Source organism: Patella vulgata, chromosome 9, assembly GCF_932274485.2.
Source record: "Patella vulgata chromosome 9, xgPatVulg1.2, whole genome shotgun sequence".
Taxonomy (NCBI): Eukaryota; Metazoa; Mollusca; class Gastropoda; family Patellidae; genus Patella; species Patella vulgata.
The window spans coordinates 36,862,757-36,880,974 of NC_065887.2; the positions used below are offsets into that span (position 1 = coordinate 36,862,757).

Here is an 18,218-nt window from a genome sequence, read left to right on the forward strand (position 1 = left end):
GCAGGAAGAAAACTGTGTCTTGGGGAGGCAGAGCCTCACTTTAGCGTGTACCCGATATCCGTTGGTCCGTTCAAAATCTTAATTCGGCTCTGCTAATACAAATAAAATATTAGCAGAACACAGTTTTTTATGGGAAACAATCACTGGTTTATTCTAAAATCACGACGTTTCGACAAGTATGTATCCTCTTATCGTTATCAAGTAGGCATATCCTCTTATCGTTATCTTATCAAGTTTGTATGGCCTTATATTTAATCAATACACTCGATAACGATAAGAGGATACTTGTCGAAACGTCGTGATTTTAGAATAAACCAGTGATTGTTTCCAATAAAAACTATGTTCTGCTAATGTGTTTCCCAATCGCTAAATGCCACTTAAAGATTACAAATAAATTAGTAGGCCTAAGCATCTTAAATAAATATTCTTTTCCCGAAAACTTAAAAAATCACGCAACTGCCGTCTCAGTGTCCGATTTTATTCCTTTTCGTGGATCATTCATCCTTGATAAATATACATTCAGACATAATTACTGTCGTACCAAGTATTACAAGCGGCCACGCTAACGATAAAAACCCGAGACCGAAGAACTACTGCCTGTTTTTGAGAATTATCTCCTCTTTGATTATAACAGATGGCGCCTCTCTTTTTTTTAATAAATAGAGTATTTTGATTGGTTGAGGTGATTACGAGTTTAAAATTCTGCCGGGAGGGAAACAATAATATTTGAAAACAATGTCAGCTTGAAAGGTGATTATTAATCAGCTCAAAATGTTGCACGAACGTAAAGGTTCACAGGTAATTACAACTCACTCTTTTAAGTTATGATTAACGTATTCAGCTTGGAACGAAACAAAGTCCACCAGTTTGTAAATCTGGTTTTATTTTGAGTTGGTTGACTTTTAAACTGTCGGCAGACTGAGGCTGAGCATCTTATCTTCGTCTTCGACAAGGTTTATGCTTCTCTGTTGGGGTTAATTTGCTATTCCACCCTCGTTGATTAAGTTCGAATCTATACGCATGTCAATATCACCATACTTTATTTTTTATGTTTGATATAACTTGAAACTTACGAAAATGTCCTGGACTGGGTGACTGATTCACTGAGATTAGATAGATAAGCTGATAAGGTTCAATCAATGTTTGTTCATTGCATTGCACTTGCAGTGAGATGACAGATTTAGCATAATTTTTGTTGGTTGATACTGATAGATCTACCAGGTCATTCTAAACAGCCACACCAATAATTTATTCACCTTATTTGATTTTGTAGTTTGCATACCTTTCTAATTCTTTCTAAAACTAAAATTAAAATGCTTTTTTTTTAGACTAGCCACTGGCTATATACATGTAGCTTAAATTAAATGTATTTCTTATTACATCACATGATGTACATATTTATTTACTTTGAATTTCATAAAATTATTATACAAAATATTACATAAAGTAACATTGCAATACTGTACCTGGCTCACTACTACCTGATACGGATAGTGTTGGTCGAGTGAATCTATGTAAATGTCAAATCAAATATCACAACTTGACTTTAGCCTAACATTAGCCTTTTCTTTAAGAAAAGATTAAACAAAAACACAGAAATAAACTAGTTTTCAAATGGAATTACAATTACAACAAAAAGGACATTTTCGGCAAAATATTGAACTAAATCATCTGATTAGCTCTTGAAAGCTCAAAGAAAGACATAGTAACATAGTAATAGTATAGTTCCAATCACAGTAACAAATTCAGATTTTCATAGCAATTAATAAAACAGCTAAGTCTTTAGCCCACAATATCATCCACTGATCCAGTGCAGTCTTTGACATTGAAAACACAAATATTTATCAATTTAATTCAACATTGATATTGTTATCTTACCGGGAAAAGATGGGCTTCTGCTGATATCCAATATTTAAGACAAAATAAGCATTTTACCATTGGTACATAAATCTTGTACCAGAATGCATTTCGGCGAAATTTGTAACAAGGGACTCGAAGAACGAGGCTAGACATATTCCACAAGCCATGTCAAATGATGAAACCATATTCTTATCTGGGGAGCAGGCACAGTAAATACTACTGGTGTAGACTGGAATAACGAGGCGCTAGAGATTGCCGTGCGATTGAGACTTCTCACATATTTCGGCGAACATAACTGATTTGAAATTCAAGTAAAAACGAAAACGGTTAAATGTGAATCAGTTTATATACATTCATATTACTATTACATGCGTTGTATTACATGCGTTGCTACCCATTTGTGTCTAATTTTTAGGTCCCAAAAATTAGCGATTTAACTTCTTTGTGGGTTTTCTGTGGGTCGTCCAGTTTCCTTCCACTGCTAAAAAGACCCCTACACGCAAGTGAATTATTGAAATGAAATTGAATCATATGCTAGTCCCAAAATGACCTAGCCTGTGTTTCTCATTGAAACCACTCCTAAGCAAAGTAAAAAAAAAAAACTCAACAGTAAGCTGAGAATTATATCTTACAAACACATATTATAATTGTTATGTTAAATCTATAAAGTTTACATGTTGTTTACAAACAGATTGACAGTTTGTAAATAATATGTACGTTTAAAACAGAATGTATTTTACATTTATTTGAAACGGAAAATTTTAGAAATTTCTTGTAACTTTGGCACAATACAAAACTGTACAGATAGTTACCGTAGTTGATCCTGGTGTATTAGATGTATATTTGAATTTCAAATCTAATTATTTTACAGTCCTTAATACTATCATGTTCAGTTGTATACTAATGTCAATTTTAAATTTAAAGAAATGAGCAATTTTTAATTTTAACAAATGTCTGAAATTAGTAGTCTAGTCTCATTGTAATGTGTGAAGTAATTAAGGGTTTGTCTAGCTATTAAACTGACATGTTGTTTTTACTGACAAATCTATTTACAGTTTAATTAAACCTAGGTTTTACCAAGCCAGTTTATAATTAATGACTTAAAGGTGGCTACATGTCTGATTATATATGTTTGTGTAGGTTAACCATATATTGAGAATTAGGATTTGTGTCCAATGTAGATTTTAAGAAAAAGTTGCCATGTTAAGATCCACATCTAAGGAGCATGTATCCTCCAAATATCTCAGATATGGAGGGGTTTCAAAGCGTCCCTCTAAAGAAGATATTCGAACATCATCTTCAAGTCTCAATGTAAGATTTCTAAGAGTTTATGTGATCATCATATTCATAGTGAAAGAAAATAATTTATAACAATAAATTTATGTGAAAAAAAAAAGAACTTTTAATGAAATAGAGTAAGGATAGTTGTGCTAGTCATTGCCAGATGTTATCCTGGTATTCTTGGTACAGGATTGGGTAAGCATTAATAGTGTTTGTTTGTTTTTTTTAAAAATAAATGAGTTTCTAGAGTAGAAGGTTTTTGTTTTTCAGTCTGATGCCAAGTTATCATTGGTAGCAGCATTTGATGATTTAGCAAGAGATGCCAGAGTTCTTAAAGAAAGCTGTGAATTAGGTAAGATATTAATAATAATAGTTAGATTAGAATATTTTGTTATTTAATTCTCTTGTATATTAAAGTTATATTGCAATCTGTAACCTTTCTAGGCTACTTAATAGCATGTTATAAATAATGTGGCCTTGAAAGTTTACTGGCATAATTTCATAAATTGCAATGAGAAATCTCGGCAAATGTGATCATGAGATTAGAGTTTTTGTTGTGTCAAAGTAACATATTCAAATTTCTGTATAAATTATGTTTCAGAATTTAAAGTTTTTGTTCATGGACAAGAAGATTGTAGAAGAAAATGGATGGTAGCTGAACAGAATGTTGATGTTTTACAGGAGAAAGTTGAACAACTATCATCAGAGAACAGTAAATTACATACTAGACTAAAACATGCTAAGTAAGTTTTAATATTTGAAGATAATTCACACTTTTTTCCTGTAAACATTAATGGATGTGGGTTAGATTATTTTCCAAAACACTTACAGTTGTCTAGACTTCTATAAGAAACATTGGCATGCATGTAAAAGAACCGTTGACAGTTGGAATTCAAATTAAGGGTAGGTCATAGTGTCACTGTCCAGGCAAAATTTCCCCTTGCAGCACACTGCATGGCATATGCCCATCTTCATTATCCCAGTCAGTGCAAAACATTTAGACATTACACCGAATTTCATTTCATTTAGACTTAAAGAATCTGTCCATCACTCTTATAACTATTATTAGCCGTTAATTCTGTAGTTAACAGACTTGAATCCTTGTCAGAGATCCAGTAACCCTTAGCATTTACATGCAATATGAACATGTTTATGATGGATTTGCGGCCCGGTAATTACTATTACTAGAACAAATTACTGGACAGATTGTGTGATCACTGATCACTCTGACAGTTTGTCAGTAAAACATCAAACTTTTAAAATGTTTCTTTATATTTACAAATAATTACTGTGTAATAAGTAGCGTAAAACAATTGCACAAATATTTAATATCAAACTGTATGCAGTATTTAATATGAAGATCAAAGTATATATTTTCTACATATTATTTCTAGAACACAGATTGACTATGAAATGCAGAGACGTAAACAAGTGGAGTTGGAGAAAGAAGCAGTGGTATGTATATTATCTAGTGTTATACATGTATATCCTACAAGTAGGGGAGCCATGGAGACTCAGTGAGTAAGACACTGGCCCGCAAGTCTGGAGGTTGTGGGTTTGCTCCCAGTGTTGGCTGAGAAAGTTCATTGGTATTTTCCGGTGTGGTTCCCCCTTGTCAGTGGTGCAGGATGGGGGTCTGCAAGGACAGCTGTCTAGTCGTTCGGATCAGACGAAAACAGAGATTCTGCGTAAAAATTAGGGGGCATGTAAAAGATCCCTTGGCAGTTGGAATTCGATATAAAGAGTAGCCCGTAGTGCCTACAAAGATATAAACATTCCTTTTTCACCCTTATTTTCTGAATATATTACTTTTAGATTAAAGAATCATTGATAATAACTCTCCAGTCAATGTTTATTTTTTTATTTATTTTTTTAGGAAAGACAGATAGCTCTGATACGAGAAATGTTAAATAATAAAAATGGTGGTAATAGTATCATGTTAAATGAACAAGATAGAGAAAGACTTGCCTTTCTTAGTATGACACAACAGACATCTCGACATGAATCACCAAAGAAGTAATTATAATTTGTTGTTAACTATGGTACCCTATTACTATAAACCCTCTTGTACTTGGTGTATCATGTAAATATTTACTATCCTGGTTTCCTAAAACAATTACTTTTGTAGCTCATATTGGAATCCACTGAAACTACTGCTTAGCATGTTATATGTAAAAAGGAAGCATTTTATATGTAAAAAGGAAGTAATCTTTCAATGACGGTTTGAAAATAAGATGAAACTCCAGGAATGTTTTATGTCTGGCCCCGAGTTCACAAAGCATTCTAAAACTGAAGTTAAGAATTTACTCAACTTTCAATCACTTCAAACAGAAATATCTTTGATCTGGAAACACAAAACTTTGCACATAGTTTCTTAATGATGTATTTGATATATTAGATCAACAAAAGTTTTGTAAAGGCTATATTTTAATTAAAATAAGGCGAACAATTTTGTGTAAATTCTTAACTTAAGCCTGAGAATGCTTTATGAACTCAGGGCCTGGTTTTCATTTCTTGTCTGTAACACCTGTAACTCCTGTACGGTAGTTTGTTGTCTGTAACACCTGTACGGTAGTTTGTTGTCTGTAACACCTGTACGGTAGTTTGTAACACCTGTACGGTAGTTTGTTGTCTGTAACACCTGTACGGTAGTTTGTTGTCTGTAACACCTGTACGGTAGTTTGTTGTCTGTAACACCTGTACGGTAGTCTGTAACACCTGTACGGTAGTTTGTTGTCTGTAACACCTGTACGGTAGTTTGTGCGAGCTGAAAATCCAAGTTATCTTTTACCAATTGGCAATACATGGACGATATATTTCTTGTGTTATTTGTAATTTTAAGTCCTACGGAAATCTCACCTGTTCAATCCACGTTCCTCATATAAGAAAAATAAAACCCACTCTACTGTAAGTCTTTTTCCTGATGACAGCCGTGTTAAATGTTTTTAGATTCTAGATTATTCCAAGGTTTTAAAATTTGGTACATACTATAAAACAATATGTCCAAGCAAGTAAAGAAATTATGTATTATTTTGTTGTAGAATGCAAGCTATATTGGAATCCTCGGCCTCCATCCTGTCAGATATCAGCTACGATAAAACAGAAGATGATTTAGAAGCCTCACATCTACGTAGTGGTAGAAAATGGAAACGTCCATCTGCTCCACCAGTAGAAGACGAATATGATCATCATAATACAACTCCACCTAAACGTCAATGTTTGGGCACAGGAGAGGTACATACTAATTACTTTTCCTCTTTATCATGGTAGTTTGGGTGAAATATGTACAGGGAGACCTTCATGATTTTATTACCTTGTCCCTGTTTCTAAAAATATAATACACTTTAATGATTGTATTTACATCTTAGTCAATCGGATGGGATGATAAAACAGAATCTACCAGTGTACACGTCATTAACAAGCATCTAAAAGAACTTTTTGTGGAAGAGTAGACGGAAACACAACACAATAATGACTGCAGCATTCTATGTCCTTCGGAATAATTTTGCCTTCATCAATCTGTCTATGATCATACTAAATGTTAAATATTGATTAAGAAATTCTAAGTGTACTTGTTTAACGCTGGTTTGTAGGATTCGGTAGATGGCCAGAGCAACTTAATGTTGTATGTTTTCCTTATAATTACTGGACATGGTTTGTTTTTATGTAAAATAATAATATTTCTATTAAAGTGAAGTTTCAATGGTTTATATATTACAGGATCCTAATGGTTCGATAGTAACCACAACTACAATAGCTGTAGATCAACATGGTCAACCCATGTATGCTGAAACAGAAGTTAGAGTTCCTAAATTAAACAAAAGTTTCAGTGAACCAGCACTTGATAAACATCTTCTTAATAAACCAAGTAGAGATATCGGTAAGTCTCTTGATAAACATCTTAATAAACCATATAGAGATCTATATCGGTAAGTGAATCGGGCAGATAGACAGTAAAAAGAAAAATCTGAATTTGAGTCTGGACCTTTTCCGTGACTCCATCTACCTTTCAAGAGATAGTTGAATTGAATTTACCTGTGTTTATTGTTTTATTGCAGACAGTGATCCTGAGTCTGATGATTCTTTCTGGGGCAGTAAAACACCTGGTAATCGTAATAAAAATAACAAGAGAACACCTCAGTACGTATACCTTCATATTACATGCATTATTTATATTTGGTCAGATTATTCACAAAAAAGAATTTGATATTCATTCTCAACCATGCTGGGTTCGGTTCATAGAAAAATGTTTTCGACTCACTTCTCAGACCACATTGCGACCTTGTGTATATTTGTTAAATTTGATTAAATTCATCACCAATATTGGTAATCGTTCAGGTAATTGTTGATTTTAATGATTGTTTTCTGTAGGACACCAATAATGAGAAAAGCTAATTCTGCTAGTAAAGGTTTAAACAGAGTTCATGTTTTTATATCAAAAACAGTCATCAAACCAGAATCTTGTGTACCAGTAAGTCTATTTTATCACATTTATATTAAAGGGTTTAGAGGTATTTAACGTTCTACTTTTCTGCACCAACTGGGCTAATGGAGACAGGTATACGCCATACAGTGTACTATGAGAGGAAATTTTGCCTGGATAGCGGCACTATTGTTTGCTCTTATTTTGAATTCCAACTGTCGAGGGTTCTTTTATGTGCATGCCAATGTGTACATTGTACCTGGGTTTTCGACCCATCTGATGACTTGTTGACATATTCCCTTGCCAGGCCCTCTGTCCTGCACTACTGACAAGTGGGAACCACATCGGAAAATGCTTATGAACTTTCTCGACCAGCATCAGGATAATATACGGACCCATATGTGTTGATGATAATAATGTTCATTGTATACACTATTACTTTCATATAATAATATATTATAATTATTGTTTGAACTATTTAATAAATTATATTTTGTATTTCCAGTGTGGAAAGAGAATCCGATTTGGTAAGCTTGGAATGAAATGCAAAGGTAAGAGAACTTTTGGAGAGTTTCGTAATGTTAGACATTGTTAAATAGAACAAAAGGAAATATAAAATCTGCAAGTAGAATGGAATTTATTTTATTTATATATCAGCATTTAGCTTATGTGTTAACAAGAGTTTTACCAACGGATGAAATTAATGTAAATGTTTTATCTTATAGATTGTCGATCAATGTGTCATCCTGAATGTAAAGATAAACTACCATTACCATGTTTCCCATCATGCCCTAGCACACCAGGAACATCAAAAACACAAGGAGTAAGTTCATATATTCAGATATTCATTAAACCTTAAAGGGGCATTATAAGAGATAAGATAAAGCGTTGACAGTTCTTGCTATAATAGTTAAAAATAAATATAAATATTCTGAAAATTTCAGTCAAATTGCTCCACGCTGAACCAAGATATTAGCTTCTGAATTTTCGGCTAGCCTCGATCATCATTACTAATGGCAGTATGATAAAACACAGTCTTGATTATCCATTTTTTACATTTATTCATCCATCACAAAATGTATTCCAATCCGCTAAATATAGCAGGCTAGCGATGGAATTGAGAGTTGATTATGGTTTGAATAAGTTAATTAATGTATAATTAATTATTTAGGTAACATTTGAAGCCTATAGAAAGACCTGCAATAGGCAGATTTAGCTCTTGCAAAATGTATGTTTAAGAGTTTAAGATGTTGAACCTCATAGAATTTGTATACGATGAACTCATGTAAAGGCAATTTAAATTGTCCTCCTTAGCAATGTTATGTTTTTGAACTTGTATATTAACACTCAGACACAGATGTTTTCTTTCGATATTTTTCCTCTTTTTAAATACTTTTAAGTATGTATGTAGTTGTGCTGTTGTGTTTTGTCTATTGTTTGTTATACAGTTCTCCTGTTATATTTTCAGGGTCTTATATCAGACTATACATCAGTTGAACCACCCATGTTACCAGCCCTTATTGTAAGTTTATTTACTATGTAAATATATGAATTAATTGAAAAGCTACGTCTTGAGGTCGGAGATATAATTTTATATCATATGATGGTTTTATAGATGAGTTCACTCAGGGTTAATTAGGTCATTTAGTTGAACCCAAAGCTCAAAAGAAAATAAAAAAGGACAGAATTCCTTTTTAATTGTTAACAATTTTGGCAAACATTGGTATTAATGAAAAGTGACAGCTGGTCATTAGCATTTTGGTTAAAATATGAAATTTCTCATGGCCTAATCCACGCTAATATGTACTTAGATTGATTATTTAACATTTAATTAAGAAAAAAAAATCAAAATACCAACACTATATAATCATCCGGCTTGGATTCAGTTTGATTTAAACTTGGTCCATTAGGTTTCACTGCTACTGATAAAAGATGGCTGTGTCTTGTTACACTCATAACTTTGTAAATACTGAACAGAATTTAACCAGGTTTAGACTGATATATCTATTAGAGATTCAACTTTCACAATATTCAGCTCTTTAAGTAATGATCAGGCAATATATCTTCAAGGTATTTTATTTTTCTATAAAGGTACATTGTGTCAATGAGTTGGAATCAAGAGGATTAAATGAAGTTGGGATTTATCGTGTACCTGGGTAAATATTTTCATACACTATAATTTACTGTCTTTTGTGTTTACTATTGAATATATCATTGTTACTTTCTGTGATCGAGGGGAGTGGAGGCAAATGGTTTACCGTGTGCACGTTAGATTATAAGATTTGTCATTTTAATGGCATGGTTTTTGGATTCTCTGCTTGTACATTACAGGGAGTAGAGTTGTCTGTTCAAACTTCCCCCCACACACATATCTAAAGACGCTTGCGCATAATCGAAATTATTGAAATAAAATTGAACCAAATTAGGTCCCGAAATTACCTAGTTTGTGTCAAGTGGATATTAAACCCCATTTCTCCCTTTCTGTAATTGATAAAATCTTTTTATAAGTCATTGAATGAAGTAAGCTTTATACTATTGGTGGGATTTTCAGGAAATGAGAAAAATGAATTGATTTATTTAAATATATCTTTCAGCTCTGATAGAGAAGTAAAAGATTTGAAAGAGAAGTTTTTACGTGGAAAGGGTATCCCTAACTTGGTGAGTATAAAGTTGATTTTATTTATTCAGCATAGTTATAACGACATTCCATTGTCAATTTTATATTGCAAAATGTAACATTCAAAAAGTGACATCAATTATGAAAGGAAAATGTGACTACATGTACAGTGTGAAATATAGGATCAATAACATTTCTATTATTTAATTATTTATGTGGTTTTCAAGTCATTGGGACTGCTGATAAAATAAATCTCTTGACAGTAGGAATTCAAAGCACGGTTGAGGCAGAAGTTTCAACCATTATATTTTATATATGATTGTAAAAGATTTGATTTTGTATTCAGTCTCGTATTCAGATCAATTTTTATTTTGTTTTCAGTCTCATATAACAGATATACATGCCATTTGTGGTTGTATCAAAGATTTCTTGAGACATTTAAAAGAACCGTTGGTGACGTATGCTTTGTGGAATGATTTCGTTCATGCTGCAGAGAGACCTGATTTAAGATCTAAGTTAGATGGGTTATATGATTGTATTGATAGATTACCACAACCTAATCGGGATACCATGGCTTTCCTTATTATACATTTACTAAGGTAATAAATACAAATCAGACTATGGGCTATTTCCCCAGTTATATATTTGTAATTTTCATTTAGTTATATGTTCTTAGTGAGACTGGGCCATGTAAGTTTTCCTTTAATTTTATTTTATTTGTAAATGCAACTGTGCGGACCCGTTGGTATTGGAGATTTGTCTACATTAACTCAAATATATATATATATCACCTTCGGAACAACTAGGCATGCTTTCCTAGTGACAATCAATCTGGAAAATTGAAACAATTCTTCACAGCCTATTCCAGGATTCAAATTTAAATAAGAAACTAATAATGCACATGATGTGATATACTGATGTAAACTGATTGGATTTCTAAGAAACCGAGTCACTGAGCTTTTTTTTTTTTAAATGTATATTATCTATTTTATTGAAACAAGTTTTACTTCAAAAGAATCAACATATCATCCTGATAATATTTCAGAGTGTATCAATCAATCCCATGTTTCTGCCAGTGAGTAATTAAGTGAAATTGTTCATCTTTAACAGATATTATTCTCTCTGAATAGATTGATGATGTCAGTATGATGTCTATTTTTTCAGAGTTTCCCAAACACCTGAGTGTAAAATGCCATCCAGTAATTTATCTAAAGTTTTCGGTCCAACTGTGGTAGGATACTCTTGTGCTGAACCAGAACCAATGCAGATGATTAATGAAACCAGACGACAAAATATGGTGAGTGACTTTCTTAAATATTAGCAAAAAAGAAATTAAACCCCAGTTCATTCTTAATTAAAGATACATTATGGGAGATGAGATAACGAGTTGGCAGTTCTCACTATAATAGTTAAAAACTACATAATGTAAAGGCAATTTGCTGAAAATTTCAGTCAAATTGATCCACTATGAACCGAGAACCAAGCGGATGAAAGTTCCGCTTAGCCTCGATCATCATTACTGAAGTCGATAAGACAAAACTAATAGTCTTGATTATCCATTTAATCGTTAATCACGAAGGAAAGTTTTGCAGCAAATAGGACTGCAATCCAACAAAATCGCAGGCAAGCCTTGACATCGAAAGCTGATTATGGTCTGGATAAGTTAATTAATGTTTAATTAATGGTTTTTATAACATTTCAGGCCAAAAGAAAGACCTGCAATGGGCCGATTTTGCTCTTGCATAATGTATGTTTAAATAACGGCATAATTCTTTTGTCTGAAAAAAGGGTTATCTATACATTGGATGACCTATTACTACCAATCCACAGGAAAACTGGTAGTTGTACATGACCAGTTTTAAAGGTTTCTAAGAACCTTTCACATAGACAGGTGTAACCAGTTCTGTTTACAATGTTTTTAATTAGTTGTATATTTGTAGGTAATGGAGTATTTATTAGAGATACCACATGAATATTGGCAGAGGTTTATGGATGTTGAGAATTCTTTCTTGTATCCTACAGAATGTACACCAGGTACTCCTACGCCAGTTAAAGGAGGTAATATAATATTCTACAAAATAAAAGAAAATCCTATGAACTAAATAATTTAGGCCATATAAAAGAAATATTCTAGTTCTTAGATAATCTTGCGTCACTTAAAAAGAGCACCATGACCTGTTTTTATTTCAAAAAATAATTACCACATGTAAATATTTTACTTGGTTAAAGGAAGTAAATCTATAAATAAAAATTTGAATGAATGCAGAAATCTTACTGGATAATCACACATTGCTATAAACAACATGAAATAAATGAAGTGCCTTAAAATGAGAAGTTGTTTAGTCCAGTACGACAGTAGAAAAACCTACCTCCTGCCTCAGGGGGGTGGATGGCCAAATGATGAGCGCTTTATCATGCGGTCTGTCATTGCGTCAACTCACAACTGGCATGGTTTCGATTCACTGGTTGTACTTTACAAGGAGTAGGGTCGCCTGTCCAACCTCGTGGGTTTTCTCTGTGTCCTCCAGTTTGCTCCCACTGCTAAAGACTACGCGCAAGAAAATTATTGAATTCAAATTGAACCATATGTTGGTCCTGAAATGACCTAGTTTGTGTTGAGTGGATGTTAAATCTCATCTCTCTCTCTCTCTCTCTCTCTCTCTCTCTGTCCCCTCCTGCATTAGATTTATTGTAGGGATTTCTCTGAGAACCAGAATATATTTTTTGTATGGCCTTATATTTTTGAGATGTTTTTCTTAATACACTATGCCTACCTACCCAGTTACATTTAGAATAGGAATAACATGTACTAATTGATTCAAGGACATAAACTTTCACTTCTAAACTTCTGCTGAAAAAATCACTACACTGTTCCTGTATAAGATAAATAAAAATCTTCATCTCATAATAAATTGTTCATTTTCTGTTTCATTATAATTATTTCAGCTTTGAGAAGTCGTCTTGGACCGATTTTAACGCCAGGATCTTATGAAGAATACCAGAAAAGTCGAGTTTTGACTCAAACTCAGACTACACCAAGGTAAGGATAATGGTTATATATAAATCTTAATCTCAAAATAGCAATATAAATTTTCAAGTTAAATATTTTAGAATATTTTCATAAGTAACTATATTTGGATTAAATGTTAAAAATAATGAATACGATTAAGTATTCAGTTTAATTCACTGTATGTCTTAAATAATATTAAGCTCAAACTTTCTTTGTCAGATTCAGATATTGCTCTTTGTGATATTCTCCATAAAAATGTTTTGGTGTATTAATTCTGGCTAACATCCTCTACTTTATTTATTTCCTCATACTAATTCAACCACTGCTTCAATAATGATTCAACTAATATTTCATCTATGGTCCAATTCCCAGTGCTGCAAGTTATTAGTCTTGATTATTATTTTTTAAAAATAACCAAGTGAGCTAATTCCTTCTATCACATGATTTGAAGTTACATTCATTGACATACATATTACGTTGCTGGCAAAATAATTTCAATTTATAAAATATTTCCATATTTCAAGTACTGTAATAAATTCAATATTTTAGCAAAACCTGTAATCACATGTTATGCTATTGATATTCATTAAACTTGATGGTCTGTCAGACGTAAATTTACCTCCAAGAAATGATCCTATCTCGAAAAAAAAGACACAAACTGACTAAGAAACTCGATCTATTGGAGATACTAAATACATGTTCTGTAGGATTACTCTAATTGCACTGTGAACTGGACTTAATACTTCAACTAACACTGGAACAGACTTGTTCTGTAGGATTACTGTACTGTGAACTGGACTTAATTCATAGACATGTTCTGGAATTACTCTAGTTGCACTGTGAACTGTACTAACAGAGATCTGATCTCAATTGTTATAATCACACTCTTTAATATTAAAAACTCAAACCATTTCATCTGGTGGAAATAATTCCTATAATTAAATCTCATTTCTATTTCTTCATAACATTAAAACAAATATACTGCATTTCATATTTCTTCCTTGAAGGGTCAGATATAATATTTAGGAATATTGCACAAATTGAAATATAAACTAAACTATGAAATTAAACCTAAACTAATAACCAATATATATATATATATCAATATTAAGGTGCCTTAAAATAATACTTCATATATCATACTAACATCATTTATAAATCATGGATCGGCTGTGGTCCCCATGGTTTAATATGATGCTTTATGTTTAGGCCGTTGATGCCTCCACTGCGTAGATCAGGCATTCATCAACAAGGAGCTCCATTGGCTAATATTAGTGAGAGTTATTTGTGAAGGGAGATTAGCATGTCAGGTATCTATGGTAGCTTTTGTAGAAAATCAAACCGCTTCATTGGGTAATAATTATTGCCGCAGAAAATCAAATATATTCTTTATTTTTATTTAGATCTAGTTTACTTTTTATATTAAATATTTATCAGCTTCGAATATTTTATTAACAATGGAAAAAGCTTTCAAATATTCTTTTTTCTTGGGTATTTTAGTAATCTTTTGATCTTATTGTATATAAATTGCTTTCTGTCTCTCTTTATTTACTGTCTAGGCTAGGTGAAGCATATTTATTATAATATTTATATGAATAAAGGTGGAATATAGAGATTAAGACTAAAACACATAAATTTACATTTATTTTAAAATATTTTTTTCCCAATAAGTGTTCCATCCATGCCAAGTTGACATTAATTCCTTTTGTCTTAATCTTAGACAAATAAAGTAAAAATAATTCTTTCTTATTATTTTTTTTTGTACAAACTAGCCATTTTCTTTCAAAAACAAGACTGGTAGAATAGAGGAGAATTTATTCCAAAGGGCCATGCCCATATATAAATTTTTGTCTTTTGTTATTTATGTAAATAGTCGGACCATAATGAATCATTATTGGAGGAGATAATCAGACTGGCATAATCATATTTGTTTTAGTATTAAGAATATTTTATTTAATAAAGAATGATATTTGGGAACTGGTAAAGTTCATTATCTTCTGTGATGTATTTGAACGACATCACAAAGCTTGTGACGTAATTAAACAATTTCACTATTAACATAACTTTCTTTATTTGTATGAAAAGTGCATTTTTACTTTTTAGACAATTTTCTAGTCTGCCTGATGGTACATATTTACCATATATATTACAGTTGATTCTTTCTCAACTTTTTACTTCTATGTTAAACAACATTTGTTTTTGTTGTATGACTAATTGTAGAATGGTAGATATAGATCACATGTAGTTATTAACTAAGCTCTACTATAGAGAGTATGTTGTTTTAACATGTTTATTAAATTAATGTGTCAACGAAAAACATTCTTAAACTAATTAAATTTTAGCACCTAATAAAGTTTTCTTTTATTATGTGCAATCTTTTGATTATACATCTCTTTGTTTCAAAATACAGGTGTGGACAAGATGTCACTTCCTGTCAGTTATTTTATTTTTAACAAAAGCTATGAAGAAGAACCTAGATAGCTCGTCTTGATTCTCTGTCTCAAACAACATTACTAATTGTTCTTGTAAATGATAAATGCTTACTTGAAATTTTAAATATTTCAAACTTTTAAAACAAAATATTTACTTCTTTTTGCAGGTTTGGTGACAAGAGCAAGACAATAAGCAGGAAGCCAAATCATTTCTTCAATTCACCATTTGTTAACTAGATAACTGAGTCTATTACTGGACAACACTGACTAAACCATAGCTTGTACATAGTGTATAGTATAATTATTAAGGATATATATGTTTTTGTACATAGACTTTTATATATCAGTGCTCTTAGATCAATTTCATGTCCTTGTAATTGATACCCGGTAATTGAAAACTTTGATTATACGTCGGAATTACGTGAATTGATGGAAATCAATACAGGTCCATCCATTGGCTTAAAACTATGCAGACAAAACCAGCTGTTAAAAAATTGTGATTGTGAAAATGGTGTAACTAGCACAAAAGAATCCAGTTCAACCTGTGTTAATGGCACAAGTTGCCCATAAGAATGAAGTTAGACCAACTAATGTATTATTGTGTTAAATATCATTAAACTAGTACCATACTACCAGTATCAGTGATAATTCATACAGCAGTTTAAATTAATAAGATACAATAATACATTGGTGTCGTTTAATGTGATGTGTTAGTTAAAGATAAGTTAACTAATGCCTAATACAATCCTTTCTGTTAATAAAGTTCATATAAGATATATGCCTCTGTTATGATTAATAATTATGACATAAAATATCTGTGACTGTACGCATCATTACAGCAGGTTAAATTAAGATTCAATAATACATTGGTGTAGTTTAATGTGATATGTTAAAGATAAAGTTAATTAATGCCTAATACAATCCTTTCATTTAATAAAGTTTGAGAGTTCATATAAGATATGCCTCTGTTATGATTAATAATTATGACTTAAAATATTTGTGCCTGATAAAATCATTATTATGCGTTCAATAGTCACCAGGCAGAAGTAGGTTGTGTCACTGTCAATTATATGAGTTAATATAATTTGAATAGAAAGATACAATAAATATCTGAATATGTATAAACATTGATATCACATCAAGGCATATATTATAACTATGCAGTAATTAAACCCAATAAAGATATATTATTCATAGCTGGTAGGATACTGGTATATACTCATTTCACTGCCAGACATTGGTTGTGTTCTATTTGTAAATATTATTAGGTAGAAAATTTATTTTGATCTTTCAGTCACTTATTACCATTAATTTGGCTTATTTCACATCTTGTGTATACCAATATAGTTTTATTTGTTCTATTGCCTGTATAATACTATAGAACTTGTGTATACAAGTTTAAAGTATTTAATTATCATAATGGTATTTATTAGGTTATGGTGATTAATACTCTACCGTGGGATCAAACTTGTATACTAGGCTTTTACTATAATGTGGGTACCTTGTCTGTATTAAAGTTATTGTGTATAATATTTCACTATTATATAGTGACTGACGACCTTATCAACATTATAGTAAAACTCCAGTGTAGTAAAGCTCACCTTTACATATATCCTTCTATATGCTGCATTTTCATTATTCATTTATATAAATAAAGGAACAAATTATTTAATATTTACATTGAATTTTAGGCTGGGAAATTTTCTAATGTGAGTTATGAAGGGCTGTACTTTAAGGTTCTAGATTTTGTTCTTGATATATATAATCATGTTCTATTTTACACTAGTAGCCCCTGACCATAAATCCTTCATCACATTCTCTTCAGTCATTCTGTTTATTTAGATTATTAGTTTTTCTTCTCTTGCATTTAGTTTTTCATTATTTCAAATTTTTAGTTTTTATATATTTCATCAACTTCCATCTATTTTTTTATAATAAACTTTTTAAACATATTTTTGGTTGAATAATATTGTGTATTTTATACATTGGAAAGTCTTCATAAATAGATGTTTAAATGGAGTTAACTCCCATGTCATCTTCAATAGAAGGCTTGACCTCGCTTTAACTACATACATCTTATCAAAGCCTTCACGTAATACCCTGCATATTGCGGCACTAATTTCGATTGTGTACAAGCCCCACTTGTCAGCCTATCAGATTCCTCGAACGTCGCGAATACCAAGTCTCGCGCTTTCAAGCTAAAATGTCTACCTGTGATAATCGAGTTGCAAAGTTCAAGGTTCATTCAATGTCAAGGTTTCCGTGGAGGTAGTGATGTCACAACCTCTGATTGGACGCTACTGCTCACGTGTCTGTAGATAACATAGCTATAAGTTCGGGAATTGTGAAGTAAACCAGCAACGGCCAGATGTTGTGAAACTCGCAGTCGTTGCTTCAGGAACATGCTCCCATGTATGACATGGCCTATAGTATTCAGAACTTATCCAGGACTTACCCCAAAGTTACCTTCCAAACTCTTTGACATGCAAGAAAAAGGGTTTAAGGTCTTATTTTTCTGCATCAATTGGGCAAATGAAGACAAAAATTTTACCCTAATACTATAGCAGTATTACAGCCTACAGTAACTCTTGATAT

The 18,218-nt window shown here is 31.9% G+C and overlaps 1 protein-coding gene across 2 annotated transcripts; it reads left to right on the plus strand.

The window, feature by feature from the left end:
* Window positions 1-673: 673 nt before the first annotated feature.
* LOC126832459 (rac GTPase-activating protein 1) lies at window positions 674-17,569 on the plus strand. 2 transcript variants are annotated; one of them, XM_050563237.2, is made up of 20 exons: window positions 674-798; window positions 3,412-3,493; window positions 3,743-3,884; window positions 4,536-4,596; window positions 5,018-5,157; window positions 6,183-6,375; window positions 6,862-7,021; window positions 7,200-7,281; window positions 7,513-7,612; window positions 8,070-8,115; window positions 8,290-8,387; window positions 9,033-9,086; window positions 9,656-9,720; window positions 10,159-10,222; window positions 10,563-10,780; window positions 11,346-11,478; window positions 12,122-12,239; window positions 13,128-13,221; window positions 14,401-14,501; window positions 15,791-17,569. In XM_050563237.2, the coding sequence occupies exons 1-19, from the start codon at window positions 772-774 to the stop codon at window positions 14,480-14,482; spliced, it is 1,959 nt and encodes a 652-aa protein (XP_050419194.1). In that variant the 5' UTR covers window positions 674-771; the 3' UTR covers window positions 14,483-14,501; window positions 15,791-17,569. The 2 variants fall into 2 exon arrangements, with proteins under 2 accessions (XP_050419194.1, XP_050419193.1); XM_050563236.2 differs by lacking the exons at window positions 674-798; window positions 14,401-14,501 and adding exons at window positions 890-953; window positions 3,001-3,171.
* The last annotated feature ends 649 nt before the right edge of the window (window positions 17,570-18,218 follow it).

Excerpts from the sequence above, each read along its gene's own strand:
- LOC126832459 (XM_050563236.2), top strand. The coding sequence starts at position 3,061 with ATGTTAAGATCCACATCTAAGGAGCATGTATCCTCCAAATATCTCAGA. Across the intron at positions 5,158-6,182 it reads CGACATGAATCACCAAAGAA|AATGCAAGCTATATTGGAAT; the intron begins GTAATTATAATT and ends ATTTTGTTGTAG. Across the intron at positions 10,781-11,345 it reads CTTATTATACATTTACTAAG|AGTTTCCCAAACACCTGAGT; the intron begins GTAATAAATACA and ends CTATTTTTTCAG.